This window comes from Trichomonas vaginalis, chromosome IV (genome assembly GCF_026262505.1).
Source record: "Trichomonas vaginalis G3 chromosome IV, whole genome shotgun sequence".
Lineage (NCBI taxonomy): Eukaryota > Parabasalia > Trichomonadida > Trichomonadidae > Trichomonas > Trichomonas vaginalis.
Window position 1 is genome coordinate 32577610 of NC_067206.1, and position 18575 is coordinate 32596184.

The 18575-nt window shown below is 35.2% G+C and overlaps 6 protein-coding genes and 2 pseudogenes across 8 annotated transcripts, besides 3 other annotated features; 3 read left to right on the forward strand and 5 right to left on the reverse strand.

The window, feature by feature from the left end:
- Positions 1–15476: part of a mobile genetic element that runs on past the window's edge.
- Positions 1–18575: part of a mobile genetic element that runs on past both edges of the window.
- Positions 922–1770, forward strand: TVAGG3_0209330 (annotated as a pseudogene). The gene has a single exon. A coding segment is annotated over exon 1 (849 nt).
- TVAGG3_0209340 (integrase core domain containing protein family) lies at positions 6187–6897 on the reverse strand (the record flags this gene model as incomplete). The annotated part of the gene is made up of 1 exon (XM_051226588.1): positions 6187–6897. A coding segment is annotated over one exon (711 nt), but the record flags the coding sequence as incomplete, so codon positions are not given.
- TVAGG3_0209350 (phage tail repeat-like family) lies at positions 6966–7658 on the reverse strand (the record flags this gene model as incomplete). Its single annotated transcript, XM_051226589.1, has 1 exon — positions 6966–7658. The coding sequence occupies one exon, from the start codon at positions 7656–7658 to the stop codon at positions 6966–6968; it is 693 nt and encodes a 230-aa protein (XP_051111575.1).
- Positions 10497–11060, forward strand: TVAGG3_0209360 (uncharacterized protein; the record flags this gene model as incomplete). Its single annotated transcript, XM_051226590.1, has 1 exon — positions 10497–11060. One exon carries the CDS (start codon positions 10497–10499, stop codon positions 11058–11060), a length of 564 nt encoding a protein of 187 aa, XP_051111576.1.
- Positions 11316–11930, reverse strand: TVAGG3_0209370 (uncharacterized protein; the record flags this gene model as incomplete). The annotated part of the gene is made up of 1 exon (XM_051226591.1): positions 11316–11930. One exon carries the CDS (start codon positions 11928–11930, stop codon positions 11316–11318), a length of 615 nt encoding a protein of 204 aa, XP_051111577.1.
- On the reverse strand, positions 12354–13207 carry TVAGG3_0209380 (protein of unknown function, DUF4106 family; the record flags this gene model as incomplete). Its single annotated transcript, XM_051226592.1, has 1 exon — positions 12354–13207. A coding segment is annotated over one exon (854 nt), but the record flags the coding sequence as incomplete, so codon positions are not given.
- On the forward strand, positions 13332–13926 carry TVAGG3_0209390 (annotated as a pseudogene). The gene has a single exon. A coding segment is annotated over exon 1 (595 nt).
- Positions 15396–15476: a terminal%2Cinverted (terminal inverted repeat of Maverick-2 transposon ID:TVAGG3_0209300).
- TVAGG3_0209400 (organellar and viral DNA polymerase type B) lies at positions 15588–18491 on the reverse strand (the record flags this gene model as incomplete). The annotated part of the gene is made up of 1 exon (XM_001301416.1): positions 15588–18491. The coding sequence occupies one exon, from the start codon at positions 18489–18491 to the stop codon at positions 15588–15590; it is 2904 nt and encodes a 967-aa protein (XP_001301417.1).

Consider the following 18575-nt stretch of genomic DNA (forward strand, 5'->3'; position numbering starts at 1 on the left):
TACACCTTATGACATTAGAATATTATAACGAACATAAAGATGAACTGAAAGGAGAGAAGGGTGACACGGACCACAAGGACCACAAGGAATACAAGGAATACAAGGAATACAAGGACCTCAAGGCGAAAACGGTTTGGATGGAAAGGATGGAAAAGGATGGAAAAACTGCTAAATCATGGATATGGGACCTTATAAATACTGGTTTAACAGCTGCTTCATATGGAGTTCTTCAATACCAAATCGGAAAGATATGGGCAGTACTTGGTGAAGAAGCTTTAGATGACGTTAAAAATGCTTTGAACTTCATTTCAAATGGTTCGGATACTATTAAAACTTTATCTGGTTGGATGCAAGAAACAAGGAGTCAAATAGATACTGTAAGACGTATAGCAAACAATGCACGTACGGGATTGGATACTTTACGAGAAGCACAAAAACACTAAAGGAAGCAAATGATATTCTTGGCTCAGTATCAGACATGCATGAAGATTGGCTTAAAGGTATTGACAAATCTTTAAAAAAATCACAGTCAGTCTATTGCTGACTACAAGAAAAGTATAGATTTTTTACATAGTGCTATGGACGTACATGATGGAAGCATAAGGAACTTACTTAATGCTAACAATAACTTACCAGGAACTATTAAAGCATTTATAAAGTCCTTTGTAAAACCCGGTGCTCTAACATTTAGGTCTTTGAGAGCAAGAGCATTGAAGTCAAGAGATGCAGAAACTCCAGAAGAACCACCAAAACCAACAGCTAATGAAATATTGTTCGAATATTTTCCAAGGTACTCTGTTCTCATTGCATACATTTCAAGAAATACTTAAGAAAGCAGACTTGACTTTAGGAGATGATGAAAGTTCTGTATATCTTTCGTTCCAGTTTCAAATAGCAGAACTTTTGAGACAGATATGCTTAATGTATGACAACATCTCTGATTTCACAAGATATGATGACGACCATACCCCGAACACGGTGAAGAAGAAGTTTTACAAACATCCATTAAGAAGGAAAGGTTTTAAACTCAAAGTCTCATTATTGACACCAAAGATGGCGAAGTGGACGTTCTTCAAGAGCTGAAGAAAAATACTTCTTCGGGAGGTGGTGGTAGGCATGAACTTGAAATAAATGAGATAGAAGAGAAATTAGCCGAAAAAGCAGATAAAGAACATAAACACAATATCTCCGATATAAATGAACTTCAAGCTACATTAAATAGTAAAGCAGATAAAACCATGTTCATTATATAACTTCAGATGAACAGATTATAACGGACTACCATGGATATTTAACACAGGATGAAAAGTGAAGACGGAAGATGTTAATGAAAGAAGATATAAATACATTCGTGCTAAAGGTTATGACATAAGCTGTACTGTACATTATGACACAGGTAAAGCGCTAGAAGCATTTAGTTATAACGATGAAATTTATGCCTCTACTTTCAATGTTAACGGTGTATTAGTTGAACCAAGATTTACTTTGAGAGTTAAGGCAAAATAACTTTTGAAGATGCTATTAAAAGTAGAGCCGACAAAGATGAACTTGACGCAACGAAACAAAGTTTTGAAATCTCATAAACACAATATCTCCGATATAAATGAACTCAAGCTACATTAAATAGTAAAGCCGACAAAAATCATACACATAAATCCTTCACTACTGTTAGAGCAGACGACATAATATTGAACTATGATTTGGGTTCAAGTGCACCTTTAGAGAATCCGAGTACAAGCGTAAAAGATACTCTTAACAATTTAGATAAGAGTTGCAGGAATATCGAAGATCATGCCAGAAACTTTGAAGCATATGAACTACCATCAATGTTAGACAGTAAAGCCGACAAAATCATACACATAAATCCTTCACTACTGTTAGAGCAGACGACATAATATTGAAACTATGATTTGGGTTCAAGTGCACCTTTAGAGAATCCGAGTACAAGCGTAAAAGATACTCTTAACAATTTAGATAAGAGTTGCAGGAATATCGAAGATCATGCCAGAAAACTTTGAAGCATATGAACTACCATCAATGTTAGACAGTAAAGCGACAAAAATCATACACATAAATCCTTCACTACTGTTAGAGCAGACGACATAATATTGAACTATGATTTGGGTTCAAGTGCACCTTTAGAGAATCCGAGTACAAGCGTAAAAGATACTCTTAACAATTTAGATAAGAGTTGCAGGAATATCGAAGATCATGCCAGAAACTTTGAAGCATATGAACTACCCGCAATGTTAGACAAGAAAGCAGACAAACAGAGCTTCAAACATTAAAGACTCAGATTCTTGAAACATTATATCCTATAGGCTCTATTTATACGTCAATGAACTCAACAAATCCAGCAACAGTTTTAGGTTTTGGTACATGGCAGCAGATTGTAGACAAATTCTTATACTGTGCTAACTCTTCAAAAGCAAACAGGAGGTTCGAAGAAAATTACTGAAGCAAACCTTCCACCGCACACTCATACAGGAACTACAAACTTTTCTGGCGACCATAGCACTCATTAAGAGACCATCCATTATACAACTCAGAGTATGAAGCTGGCAATGATGTTTTATCTCCATCTTATAACAATTCAGCAAAAAAGACTTTTCGACCAACTGAACCAGGAGGAAATCATGTCCATACTTTCACAAACAAATCCAACAGGCTCGGGTGCAGATTATATGCCACCATTTGTGACTGTATTTGCATGGTACCGCGTTCAATGAACGCGCTTGAGCCTAGACCCTTTGGGTCAAGGCTTACCGTCTTGAATAAAATCTTTAACTTTACATAAATGAGCTTGAAAGAAGTATTCGAACAACATCCATGGAGGTCATTTAGAAGTTCAATGAAGCAGCAAAGAGTTGGGGATTTACTAACAGAGCTGAAGTGAAAAGGTTTTTTGACAAAAATGTTGTACATCAAACAAAAATAAACCCTTACGACTACTTTTTACCAATTTACTCCAACGCTCCTGACGCATACCAATTTGATACTCTCATTCAAAGCAGAAAAGGAGGACATAAACCATTCCTCATCTTCATTAATGTTAACACTTCGCAAAGCTTTTGCGTATATAATGAAAATAAAGGAACTCGTGAAGTGTTAAGAGTTTTACAAAAGTTTGTAGCAGAACATAGCCCAAGTACTTTAACATCAGACCAAGACAGTGCATACCTCAGCAATGAAATCACAGAATTTCTCATTAAGCATAACATAACTCACTACACTACTGAAGACCATAACCATAACATACTCGGCATCATTAACCGCTTCATAAGAACGCTCAGAGATTTAAACCAAGAGCGAGACTTTACCGAAGAAACAATGAAACACTTTCTCGAAGTATATAATTCCTCAACACATTCTACAACAGGACATACACCAAATTCAATGACACAACAACAAGAAGAAAAGTATATACAAAAGAAACGAAGCCAAACACAAAATATCAGAAATTCAACACAATTTATCTCATTCCTGGTACAAAAGTTCGTGTAGTTCTTGACGACAAACCGTTGACAAAGAAACGTTTAAGGTTAAGTCGAAATTATTATATAGTAGACTCTACGCAAGGTAATGGATATCTTATAAAAGCTGCCGACGACTCTATTGCGTTTTATCCTCGTCATAAATTAGTCGAAAGTTGTAATGGCAAACTTGCTGAAACCATTGACGAAGCAAAGCGAGGAGTGGTTATTGAAATACTTGGCTATAACACAAACGATGACACTTATAAAGTAAGATATGAAGGAGGCGTTGAAGATGTTATACCATCTAAGAACTTGAGAGAGTCGAAGCCAACACATCTGGGACCATTAGAGCGGGAGTACTGGAAAGACAAAAATATGCCAGAAAGAATAAGAAAATTCTTCTAAACTTTTTCATTAGATGTAAATCAGACATGAATGAGAACAGTCATGTATTATTAATGGTACCATTTATTTTAACATAAAGACGCAAACGGACTCTTTGAGTCCTGAGGTCTTTCAGACCGAAGCGGCGAGGACGAAGTCCATGACCAAAAATAATGTTTAGGGTAGATGGTTAGATCTAACCTCATTTCTACCCTCATTTCTAACCTCAGCCGCTAAGCGGCGAGACCCAAAGGGTCTTGAATTTTCATGAATTTCCTTAAGACAGAAAAAATAAAGTTAGTTTTATTTTTATTTATTTTTTTATTTTGTATGTAAAGATATGATTTCAACAATCGAAACATCAGCACTTTCGACAGCATGCACGGCACCAAACTCGCTAGTCATGAATCCTACGTCAATGTTGGTAGAGATGAAAAACTTCATTCCTTCTTCATATACTTTGAAACAGAAATACAAAGAATAAAGCAAGAACTTTTAACAAGTAATTTAGACTGTAGTGCGAAAGATGAAACAAATGGAGAGGAGCTATATGAAATGCAAGATATCATAGACCATTTGCCTAAATTACCGGAAGTTCAGCAACAAAAACTAACTATTCCTGAATTCGATGAAATTGAAGTTAAAGTTACTGATTCAGTAGAAATAAAGAAGTTCATACGTAAAGTAAATTATGAATTCCTTGGTTTTCATTGCAACCATAAAGTTATGAACAAAGATTGCGACATGGTTTTATAAAAACATTTCTGACATATATAAATCTGAGGAGTTTAAGACATACGACAACTTTGTTTCATTAGCTGCTGAATGTGTGTGGCAGATAAGAGATAAAGACAGAAGAGGCAAAGTATGGAATGGACAAATAAAACCAACAACTTTTGAGTTAAAGAAAACCATTGACGCCTTAGTTGTTCTAGCAGGTCAAATTTCAATGTATAACGCAAAAATGAATCCGCAATGTTCAAAATGTAAAGCAACAATGAGGATTCATTTTTGCGTTATACATTGAAATTTGACCTGCTAGAACAACTAAGGCGTCAATGGTTTTCTTTAACTCAAAAGTTGTTGGTTTTATTTGTCCATTCCATACTTTGCCTCTTCTGTCTTTATCTCTTATCTGCCACACACATTCAGCAGCTAATGAAACAAAGTTGTCGTATGTCTTAAACTCCTCAGATTTATATATGTCAGAAATGTTTTTATAAACCATGTCGCAATCTTTGTTCATAACTTTATGGTTGCAATGAAAACCAAGGAATTCATAATTTACTTTACGTATGAACTTCTTTATTTCTACTGAATCAGTAACTTTAACTTCAATTTCATCGAATTCAGGAATAGTTAGTTTTTGTTGCTGAACTTCCGGTAATTTAGGCAAATGGTCTATGATATCTTGCATTTCATATAGCTCCTCTCCATTTGTTTCATCTTTCGCACTACAGTCTAAATTACTTGTTAAAAGTTCTTGCTTTATTCTTTGTATTTCTGTTTCAAAAGTATATGAAGAAGGAATGAAGTTTTTCATCTCTACAACATTGACGTAGGATTCATGACTAGCGAGTTTGGTACCGTGCATGCTGTCGAAAGTGCTGATGTTTCGATTGTTGAAATCATATCTTTACATACAAAATAAAAAAATAAATAAAAATAAAACTAACTTTATTTTTTCTGTCTTAAGGAAATTCATGAAAATTCAAGACCCTTTGGGTCTCGCCGCTTAGCGGCTGAGGTTAGAAATGAGGGTAGAAATGAGGTTAGATCTAACCATCTACCCTAAACATTATTTTTGGTCATGGACTTCGTCCTCGCCGCTTCGGTCTGAAAGACCTCAGGACTCAAAGAGTCCGTTTGCGTCTTTATGTTAAAATAAATGGTACCATTAATAATACATGACTGTTCTCATTCATGTCTGATTTACATCTAATGAAAAAGTTTAGAAGAATTTTCTTATTCTTTCTGGCATATTTTTGTCTTTCCAGTACTCCCGCTCTAATGGTCCCAGATGTGTTGGCTTCGACTCTCTCAAGTTCTTAGATGGTATAACATCTTCAACGCCTCCTTCATATCTTACTTTATAAGTGTCATCGTTTGTGTTATAGCCAAGTATTTCAATAACCACTCCTCGCTTTGCTTCGTCAATGGTTTCAGCAAGTTTGCCATTACAACTTTCGACTAATTTATGACGAGGATAAAACGCAATAGAGTCGTCGGCAGCTTTTATAAGATATCCATTACCTTGCGTAGAGTCTACTATATAATAATTTCGACTTAACCTTAAACGTTTCTTTGTCAACGGTTTGTCGTCAAGAACTACACGAACTTTTGTACCAGGAATGAGAGTAAATTGTGTTGAATTTCTGATATTTTGTGTTTGGCTTCGTTTCTTTTGTATATACTTTTCTTCTTGTTGTTGTGTCATTGAATTTGGTGTATGTCCTGTTGTAGAATGTGTTGAGGAATTATATACTTCGAGAAAGTGTTTCATTGTTTCTTCGGTAAAGTCTCGCTCTTGGTTTAAATCTCTGAGCGTTCTTATGAAGCGGTTAATGATGCCGAGTATGTTATGGTTATGGTCTTCAGTAGTGTAGTGAGTTATGTTATGCTTAATGAGAAATTCTGTGATTTCATTGCTGAGGTATGCACTGTCTTGGTCTGATGTTAAAGTACTTGGGCTATGTTCTGCTACAAACTTTTGTAAAACTCTTAACACTTCACGAGTTCCTTTATTTTTCATTATATACGCAAAAGCTTTGCGAGTGTTAACATTAATGAAGATGAGGAATGGTTTATGTCCTCCTTTTCTGCTTTGAATGAGAGTATCAAATTGGTATGCGTCAGGAGCGTTGGAGTAAATTGGTAAAAAGTAGTCGTAAGGGTTTATTTTTGTTTGATGTACAACATTTTTGTCAAAGAACCTTTTCACTTCAGCTCTGTTAGTAAATCCCCAACTCTTTGCTGCTTCATTGAACTTCTTAAATGACCTCCATGGATGTTGTTCGAATACTTCTTTCAAGCTCATTTATGTAAAGTTAAAGATTTTATTCAAGACGGTAAGCCTTGACCCAAAGGGTCTAGGCTCAAGCGCGTTCATTGAACGCGGTACCATGCAAATACAGTCACAAATGGTGGCATATAATCTGCACCCGAGCCTGTTGGATTTGTTGTGAAAGTATGGACATGATTTCCTCCTGGTTCAGTTGGTCGAAAAGTCTTTTTTGCTGAATTGTTATAAGATGGAGATAAAACATCATTGCCAGCTTCATACTCTGAGTTGTATAATGGATGGTCTCTTAATGAGTGGCTATGGTCGCCAGAAAAGTTTGTAGTTCCTGTATGAGTGTGCGGTGGAAGGTTTGCTTCAGTAATTTTCTTCGAACCTCCTGTTTGCTTTGAAGAGTTAGCACAGTATAAGAATTTGTCTACAATCTGCTGCCATGTACCAAAACCTAAAACTGTTGCTGGATTTGTTGAGTTCATTGACGTATAAATAGAGCCTATAGGATATAATGTTTCAAGAATCTGAGTCTTTAATGTTTGAAGCTCTGTTTTGTCTGCTTTCTTGTCTAACATTGCGGGTAGTTCATATGCTTCAAAGTTTCTGGCATGATCTTCGATATTCCTGCAACTCTTATCTAAATTGTTAAGAGTATCTTTTACGCTTGTACTCGGATTCTCTAAAGGTGCACTTGAACCCAAATCATAGTTCAATATTATGTCGTCTGCTCTAACAGTAGTGAAGGATTTATGTGTATGATTTTTGTCGGCTTTACTGTCTAACATTGATGGTAGTTCATATGCTTCAAAGTTTCTGGCATGATCTTCGATATTCCTGCAACTCTTATCTAAATTGTTAAGAGTATCTTTTACGCTTGTACTCGGATTCTCTAAAGGTGCACTTGAACCCAAATCATAGTTCAATATTATGTCGTCTGCTCTAACAGTAGTGAAGGATTTATGTGTATGATTTTTGTCGGCTTTACTGTCTAACATTGATGGTAGTTCATATGCTTCAAAGTTTCTGGCATGATCTTCGATATTCCTGCAACTCTTATCTAAATTGTTAAGAGTATCTTTTACGCTTGTACTCGGATTCTCTAAAGGTGCACTTGAACCCAAATCATAGTTCAATATTATGTCGTCTGCTCTAACAGTAGTGAAGGATTTATGTGTATGATTTTTGTCGGCTTTACTGTCTAACATTGATGGTAGTTCATATGCTTCAAAGTTTCTGGCATGATCTTCGATATTCCTGCAACTCTTATCTAAATTGTTAAGAGTATCTTTTACGCTTGTACTCGGATTCTCTAAAGGTGCACTTGAACCCAAATCATAGTTCAATATTATGTCGTCTGCTCTAACAGTAGTGAAGGATTTATGTGTATGATTTTTGTCGGCTTTACTATTTAATGTAGCTTGAAGTTCATTTATATCGGAGATATTGTGTTTATGAGATTTCAAAACTTTGTTCGTTGCGTCAAGTTCATCTTTGTCGGCTCTACTTTTAATAGCATCTTCAAAAGTTATTTTTGCCTTAACTCTCAAAGTAAATCTTGGTTCAACTAATACACCGTTAACATTGAAAGTAGAGGCATAAATTTCATCGTTATAACTAAATGCTTCTAGCGCTTTACCTGTGTCATAATGTACAGTACAGCTTATGTCATAACCTTTAGCACGAATGTATTTATATCTTCTTTCATTAACATTTCCGTCTTCACTTTTTCATCCTGTGTTAAATATCCATGGTAGTCCGTTATAATCTGTTCATCTGAAGTTATATAATGAACATGGTTTTTATCTGCTTTACTATTTAATGTAGCTTGAAGTTCATTTATATCGGAGATATTGTGTTTATGTTCTTTATCTGCTTTTTCGGCTAATTTCTCTTCTATCTCATTTATTTCAAGTTCATGCCTACCACCCCTCCCGAAGAAGTATTTTTCTTCAGCTCTTGAAGAACGTCCACTTCGCCATCTTTGGTGTCAATAATGAGACTTTGAGTTAAAACCTTTCCTGTCTTAATGGATGTTTGTAAAACTTCTTCTTCACCGTGTTCGGGGTCATGGTCGTCATCATATCTTGTGAAATCAGAGATGTTGTCATACATTAAGCATATCTGTCTCAAAAGTTCTGCTATTTGAAACTGGAACGAAAGATATACAGAACTTTCATCATCTCCTAAAGTCAAGTCTGCTTTCTTAAGTATTTCTTGAATGTATGCAATGAGAACAGAGTACCTTGGAAAATATTCGAACAATATTCATTAGCTGTTGGTTTTGGTGGTTCTTCTGGAGTTTCTGCATCTCTTGACTTCAACTCTTGCTCTCAAAGACCTAAATGTTAGAGCACCGGGTTTTACAAAGGACTTTATAAATGCTTTAATAGTTCCTGGTAAGTTATTGTTAGCATTAAGTAAGTTCCTTATGCTTCCATCATGTACGTCCATAGCACTATGTAAAAAATCTATACTTTTCTTGTAGTCAGCAATAGACTGACTGTGATTTTTTAAAGATTGTCAATACCTTTAAGCCAATCTTCATGCATGTCTGATACTGAGCCAAGAATATCATTTGCTTCCTTTAGTGTATTTTGTGCTTCTCGTAAAGTATCCAATCCCGTACGTGCATTGTTTGCTATACGTCTTACAGTATCTATTTGACTCCTTGTTTCTTGCATCCAACCAGATAAAGTTTTAATAGTATCCGAACCATTTGAAATGAAGTTCAAAGCATTTTTAACGTCATCTAAAGCTTCTTCACCAAGTACTGCCATATTTTCCGATTTGGTATTGAAGAACTCCATATGAAGCAGCTGTTAAACCAGTATTTATAAGGTCCCATATCCATGATTTAGCAGTTTTTCCATCCTTTCCATCCTTTCCATCCAAACCGTTTTCGCCTTGAGGTCCTTGTATTCCTTGTATTCCTTGTATTCCTTGTGGTCCTTGTGGTCCGGTGTCACCCTTCTCTCCTTTCAGTTCATCTTTATGTTCGTTATAATATTCTAATGTCATAAGGTGTACATCATTACTGCTACCAGCAACGCCGAGAATTTGTTTCTCATTCATGACTAAATTCTTTAGGCATTTAATGTTGTCGTCAAATCGAAAGCTCTTTAACAATTCAATGAGAACATTCAGTACTTTCACTAATGAGGCATCTACTGTAGAATTTATATATTGCACCGTTCCATCATTTATGATGGGAACCTTGCTTGTTGTAATGAATGGGTCATAAGTGTTAAAAGTATCGAAATCAATGACTTTTTTAGTTTTTCCATCGTCAATGACTAAATCATTGCCTTCAATGGTTAAAGTTGAGTTTTCGTTTACTAGTTCATGTGCTCTTCTTGCTTCATTTGTTTCATACGCATATGCAGCAATAGTCATATTTTAATGAGAATAAAATGTTGTTCTATTTGCAAAGTACAGACCCAAACGAATACGGGACAGTAAAGCTACAAACAAACTTAGGTCTTCAGAATGAAGCGCTTGCTTTCAGAGTTGTTGACTTTAATACTATTGCTTCATTCGTTATAACTGACGAAACAGATTTCATGGAGTTTGAAATAGATGGAAAGAAGCACGAAATAAGATTTCACAATAATGTAGAATATAAGATGGAAACATTAGCTGGAGTGTTAAATGCGCTCATAAATACTACAATAAACAAGGAGAACGAAGAAAACTTAATGAATGTTAAACTTATTGCAGGAGTTTTGAAGTTCAGTTATGCGAAGGAGTTTAAGATAACACGAATGAGTCATAGAGTACAACTTCTTTTGGGTGCATACCATATGACATTTCCTTTGAAAAGTGTTGACAAAACGATTGAGATGAAATCTGTTCCATACGTATGTTATGGTAATTGTTTGTACATTGAGTCTAAAATAGCTAATGTCACAGGTATTTCAGGAGTTAATAGTAAAGGTTCAGTAGAATATAAGTCTTTCTGTTATGCAGTCAATTCAATGTTCATTCCAAACGTTCCTGTCATAGCAACTCATTTAGGTAAATGGGTTCGCATTAGTCCTCATAATTTGAAAGACATGCAATTCAGACTTGTTGACTTTCAAGGAGAGCCTGTAGAACTGAAGGCACCAGTGCGAATGACTGTTGAAGTTGACTTTTTAGAAAATATTAAATGCAACAGCTTACAAGAGAACTCAGAGCTAAAAATATAAAGTATGAATGTTATGTATTAGGTCATGAACTTTGGTTGTTGCTGTTTGATGAAACAAATGAGTTAGTTATGTCAGTCAAGAGAACAGAAAAAATATTGTGTTAGTGAAAACTGCACCAAGTCAATAAGATTAGGTTTGCATTATGAAGATGAGTTCGATACTGTTGAAGAAGTTTTGGATAGATATTACAAATTGCTAACTTGAAATTTTTTTGACTGACGGCACAAAGCGCCAAGACCGAAGGTCCTGACTGCTTTAATTTACTAAAACATATTTCAAACAAAGCTTATAGTAAGTAGATAGTTTTGTATACTCGTTCGAATATTTATACTTAAACTCAACTCCTGTAGTTCCTGGTGTTTCAATGATGCGGATGTTACCTATTTTCATGAATAGTGGAGTTTGACCACAGCATTCGATTTCAGGGTCGAGATAGTCAATGACACATTGTTTCCCTGTTATTCGTGAGATAACATTTTCAAGGTCCTCCTTTGTTAGAATTATTTGGTTCTTGCTTATAAGATTTGTCAAAAGCTTCTTATCGTCTTTGAGTAAAATTGTTTGGTATAACTGAAGAAGGTAATGGTCTACGTTATCTGAAGGATTTGTTTGAACATTTGTGTAAGGGTTGTCGTTGGCTTCTCTTGAAAGAATTTGGTCCAGTGGTGGATACTCTAACTTAACATCTGATGTAGCGTTAGCGTTTGAAGCTGAGTTTAAATTCACGGATTTCAGTTCTGGTTCTTTTTCTTTCAAACACTCTGAACTATAGTTCTTTATGACAATATTGTTTGTCGTTCGTGAGTCAACATTTGATGTTGGTTCAATTGGAACATTAACGGCACCAGCTAAGATGGATTTGCTTCTCATTTCATATAGAATAAAAACCTTTTATATGTATGAAATGAACAATATACTCGACAAGGGTTTGAATGTAAAGCTAACGAATGAAAATATTGTTGAATTCACTGAGACAGGTGCTGTGTATAAAGATGTAGAACTACTGAACAAAAGAGCTAAGGGAAGAAGCAGGAACATGAACAAAGGGTGGAAGCCTATAAAAATTTATGTCAATGATGGCTCAGGAGGTTCAAACATAAAGTATGCAGAAAGTTATAGAGTTTATGCTCTCAAAGGTGAAAAGCCTTCATTTAAGAACAGCTATTCTAACGCATATCCTCAAAAGCTAACGGATGGGGAAGTGGATGATATGAATGACAGCAAAAATATTAACAGAAATGGCGACAGAGATGCATGGAATTTGTTTACCATCAGTCAATTGAAGGTTAAACTTTAAAACAATGTTGGTCGTTCCATGGAATATTTTTGACTTTAATGGTATTAGTCATGATATGAATCTCAAGGTATGAACGAGGAGAGATGAGAGACTTATATGCTTCCCAAATTTCTTCAAAAGGTAATGTTATACCTGACTGTTTCCAAATGAGTTCAATATCATAGCGTGAGAAACCTTGAAAGATAATGAAGTCAGTTATGAGACGTTTTATGTTTAAAGCTAAAAACCTCCATGTTTGCATAAGTATTGCTACAGTTAAATGGTAATGTCTGACTTTAGTTATGATGTTAGCTAATGGTGAGTCTGGTTTTGACACTAAACCTTTTCCGGCGAAGTCGTCACAAACGAGCAGAGTGTTTGAAGGATATTTTTTGAAGGGGTATTTTGAAAGTTTTGACAGAATGTAGTTTGTCAGTCGTTTCATATCGTAAACTCCTGAGTACTGACGTAAGTGGTGTTTGTCAATAATTCTTTCCATCTCCTCAGAAGTCTTTTGCATTCCTGACTGTATAAATTCAACGATGGCATAATATTTCCTCTTACGTCGAATGTAACGTTGAAGAAATTCAATGAGTTCACTGTCTGGAACTTTAACGACAGAGGCTTGAACTTTTGACATAAATGTTTTCGCTGTTGAGTCCATAGAGTCTGAAGTTGCTGATATAATGATTTGGTCATAATATGAGTCATTTCCTAAACGTTCTGTTATGAGTATATGACGAATGAGGTTAAATGTCTTACCTGAACCCATCTTTCCACAATAGAAATACACACCATTTGAACAGAATTCATAATCTTTGCTGAAAGGAAGAATAAGAGAAGAGTTAAGTTTGTCTGTAGTTTCATTCATGTCTTCATCTACATCATGTATTAAATGCTTCATTTTATCTCCATTAAAAATGCAAGTCAGAAATATTCAGAACATAGCACCGAGTCTAACTGACAAGAGTATAAAGATATACTATGAACATGTTATGATGAAACCAACCAAAATTCAAGAAAGTCAGTATACTTATGAATATCCAAGACACTGGGTAGAGTATGTAGGAGGTGAGAAAGCTATTGAAATCAGACAGGTTCGAAGTATTCCAGCAGGAAGAACAATATTATTGAAGAACTTTAATGTTTTGAGATATAATGATGAAACAAAGAAGCAAGATAGTTTCCCTGTTGCTGTGTATGTGAACCTAGACACAGGAGATGACATGAAAGTTTTTAACACAAAGCTTCAAACGGTAGTGAGAGAACAACTGACTGCGGAAGGCATCCATTACCTTCAGAAGTTACCATAGCATATAATTTTGAAACAAACTCAATAGATTTTAAAGTCATCTCTGCAAAGAAGTCAGGTTTTACATTTAATGAAGCAGATGTATATTCGAATGAAAACTTCAAAGCTATTGCATGGTTAGATAATGACGATTGCTTTAAGAAAATATTTAAATTCAGTGACTCAAAGATGTCAATAGATGACCTTCGTGGAATGTTACCATCGACGTTTACAGTTGAAGGCTCAGCAGGATTGCTTACAAGATTGTCAATTGTGGCGTTTGGTCTCGTGAGAACATTGTTATAAAATCCAGTATAAGTGAATTTGCTGAAGAATCTATATTATGTCTTTCAAACTACATGTATTCGCCACCGAAGCATTATAGTATAACAAACTTTGTCAGTAAGTTTAACATAAGACTTGTCGAACCTTCTTCAATGAAAGATGTTGTGCTACCTAAAGATGGAAAGGATGGACTCATTATTGAGATGATTTTAATTGCATATTAAATGAGCTTGTTCTTGAAGGTCATTCATGATGAAATAACTGTTGTAGAAGATGTTAGCAATTGTTCAGATATTTTATTGAGAATAGATGAATAAGAAAGAAGTTAGATAGACCGCAAAGCGGTGAGGGCGAAGCCCGTGAGAACGCTTATGTTTCATTGACTTTCTCCAGTAACGAGAACTTTTATGAGATAATATTGAAGAGAGATGATTTTAATATGGTGTAAATGTATTAGCTTGGGCAGCTTTAGGCGCAATGGGAACAAAAGCATTAGCATTTGAGCAAAAGCACTTGGAGCTTATGACGCAGTAAATAAAATGAGTGGAGGAAGGGTTTCGAAGACATTAGATGCAAATAAAGGAAGATTGGAGGCTGGGTTGCAAAGAAGTTAAGATTAAATAAAATAGGGCTCATAAATAAAGCATCCAATTTGGTTGCGACTGAGTCAGAAAATGCTTTAGGAAAGGACGATGAGTTTGCAAAACACGCAAAAGACTTTAATGACCAGATGAAAGGTAAAACAATGCATTTAAATAGAGTCGATGGAACTAAAGAAAATGTTTCTTCTCCACTAGTAGTTCTTCCATACGGACCTTATGGAATGTATGGAAACCCTTACGAAAGACCATTTGACCCATTGACTGGTGGAAGTAACTGGTATCATTACGGACGAAGAAGAAAGACAGTCAAGTTGGAGACAGACGTGAAGAAAGCAACTAAAAAGAAACCAAGGAAGAGAGTTATAAAGCAATGAATTCAACAGGGTAGAAATGAGGGTAGAAATGAGGTTAGATCTAACCTTCTACCCTAAATTTATTTTTGTGCTATGTTTTCATACGTGTGAGGGTGGTGATATCATTAATTTTTTATTTTATTTTTTATTTTATTTTTATATAAATGACGAAAACTATTGAGATAACAAACTACAACGGTCATGAGTTCAAGAATTTGTTCTTCGTTCCTCGTGAAAATACATTCTATCAGATACGAGGGAGAAAGGGTAAAGTTAGTTTGAGCGTTTATGACAACAAACATAATGGGAGATATATAAAAGCAATAGATACAAACGGTAAGCGTGTTTCATTAGCTTTGTCAAAACTTACTAACATTTATTTTGACAGTGACTTTGACTCTGACGATTGGAGTGACAGCAGCGATACTGAAGAATATGAACTATTGTGTGAAGCACAGCAATGGGAAGCGCTGCAATACTTTTGTAAATGAGAACATTAGTGGGAACGTTAGTGAGAACGTTTATTTTTCATTAGTGAAGTCGTTAGTGAAGTCATTAGTGAAGTCATTTATGTGTCAGATGGTTTTGTAAATATTTAAGGTTAAGTTGGGTAAGGTGGAACGCAGTGCCGCCGTACCCAAGTTAACCATACTAACTAAGTCAAAGCACCAGTACTGAAGAAAGACGATAAGGAACTTATGCCATATTTACAGAAAAATGTCAAGTCCTTTTACCATCATAATAGTATCCATCAATGACTTTGCATGTGATCTCTTGAAAGTTGATCAGATCTTGAAGCGTAATGTGGTCTACGAACATCTTACAACATGTATTGGAACTGCGAGCAACATTAAGGTCAGGATTGATGTCAGGATTGACGACAATTAATGGGAATGCTGACTTTTTACCAATCGACAAGATCTCGATCTGATAGTAAAATCCTGAGATGAACTTTTCCTTTGTTGGTTCAGCTTGGTCATCATCAAAGAGATGTTCTAACAAGTATTCACTGCTCTTCATCTCTTCTGTCATGACCTCTGGAATTCCTTCTAAACAGTAAAGTCTAGCAATTGCTGATGGATACAATGATACAGCATCAAAGTCAGTGAAATGTTTCTCATTGTTTGCTAACATGCATCTTCCTCCTTGAATGCACTTAGAGATGTATTCTCTTGGTTTTCCTGCTAAGTCGAATAAGTTTCCATTCTTCCAATATACTCTCATCTCAAAGAGTTTGTTTGAGATAGAACTCATTGAAACATAATCGTAAGCATCTATTTCAAACTCTTTCATGACATCATTACGGAACTTGAGGAATCCATCTCGTAAAATGCGCACATCTTGACCGCAATAGAATGATGAATAAACTTCCATGTCGAAGTGTTCATCATCTATCTTACAACCTTCAATCTTCTCAATGTTCTGATAAAAAGCTTCAATATCTTTGACATGATTCATGGCATCATCAATGTTGCCAATTCTTGTTGTCTTAACAAGGTCTTCTGTGTAGTAATTATATGGGAAAACTTCTTTTTCACCACTTTCAAGCTTAAACATTTCAGGGAAATTTTCAAGTTTTGTTGTAATGATAGCATAAGAATCTTTGAAGCATAATAACTTACCATGATATTTTCCTTGTATCTGCATCGTTTGTGATCCTTTGATGATAGGTGTACCTGTTACTTCTTCAAGACGAGACATGAGGAAAGTGATATCATAAGATAAGTTGTGGAAATATACTAAACTCTTATCTGGTAAAGCTTCAAGGAATTTTTGAGCACAATTATCTCCCCAAATGGAAGTATAACTGTCATCATCATCTTCCATGTAACAAATGTTGTAAGCTTTATGAATGTCACCATCAGTTGAAGCTTCGAAGTCAGCAAAGAAAACATGTTCTCTTGGAAACTTCATGTCTTTCTTCGTTGTTGCACTCCAATCTTTCTTGACTCTTGTACAATATTTCGGTGTGTAATTTAAGTCAATCATTTCACCTAGTTTCTCTTTGTATAAAGTTGTGAAATATGTACATAACTCACCAGTTCTGATAGGTTCGAAATAGTTATGTTTGAAACGAAGTTCAAGGATTTTACTGATTGGAGTCACAAGCTTTGAATTGATGGCGTATCTTGTTTCATACTTTCTGTTGATGAGCATTTTCTTCTCTAATGACCAATCTTTGCAAACTTGACAGATGTTGTCATAATCTTTGATGAACATTGTACTAATAGGAACTTTTTCATTGAGCATGTAATGATCATTCATTAAAAGAAGTTCTATCGTCATCCTTGGTTCTCCATCTGGTTCAAATGTGTAAGAATAATTAGAATAGTCTGGATTGTATTTAATGACATGAAACTTTATTCCCGTCTCTTTTGCAATGACTTTTATCTTCATCATTGGAAAGTCTTTGACTCTGATCATTTCACGCATATGATCTATTGTGTTTTCATCAACGCCAGCTTCAATACAAGCATAGATAAAGCAACAATCATTCATCATAAGTTTTGCAGTCCTTGCATTGAGTTCATTAAAGATCTGATACCTTTCAAGGTTGATCGGAAGCTTCAATGTCCATGTCCATAATTGTGCGTTTCTTGAACGGTTTGTTCTGTTCTTCTTTGTCAATTGGTCTCTCATCTGTTTGAAGTATTCCATTGCAAGATCTCCTGCACCACCTTTCTTTGCAGCTTTAAGAATCTTCTTCTCCATCTCAGTAAGTTGTATCTCATCTTGAACGTTTCCATTACGTATCTTCATTACAGGTATATTTTGAAACATTGTGTAGTCAAAGATCTCGATCTTTCTTAACTCAGGAATGTTGCAAAGGAAGAAGTCATAGTTTGATTCAAGTACTGTTGCAGCTAATGCTCTTACTTCATCAATAGGTGATTCATTAAGGAGTTGATGAACTAATGAACCCATTGTATTGACATTAAGATGACGTAATATGTTTGTTCGACTAGACATGTCATAATAAAAGGTCCAATTCTGTTTAAATGCATCGATCTGTTTAATAAATTCTGTCATTACTTTAGGAAACATTCTATTGAAGTAATCCTTACCTTCTGCATCATAATCTTGTATGTCAAATCTCATGTATCTATTGTTTGCTTTAACATTTGGACTTAACCATACTTCACCTTCAGCTCTTTTTCCATTAATGCTAGCAATTGTTCTGTAAGCATTTTCGACCTGTACTTTAGCAAGGTTGTTCTCATCTATTGCTGGTTCTACTGGATCAGAGTATAAAGGAGAAATGTTTAACATCTGCCAGATTGTATGTCTTGTTTCATGATTTGACTGTTGTCTACCAGGTTGTGGTGCCATATTCATTAAAGCTTGTACGTGATCTCGACTTTCTTCAGATCTTCTTGTTCTTCCTGGTTGAGAATCCATGTTCATCAAAGAATCTAAGTGTTGGTTAACTGTTTGTACTCTAGAAGTAAAGTCTTCAACAGTCCTTATATTATTTTGCATACATGCATTGTATAATGAACGTTTATGAGCTTTCTTCAGATCTGTTATACTAGATCTTGGATTGAAGCGAATAGTAAAGAAGTTCAAAGCATCTTTGAAGTCTTGAGCTTTCATGCTTCCAATAAAACTATTCAGCGTCTTCATTTATGTAGAATAAAAATAAACGATTAATTTATTTTATCGTTCTTCTTCATCAGGATCATAATCCTCAAATTCTTCATCTAATTC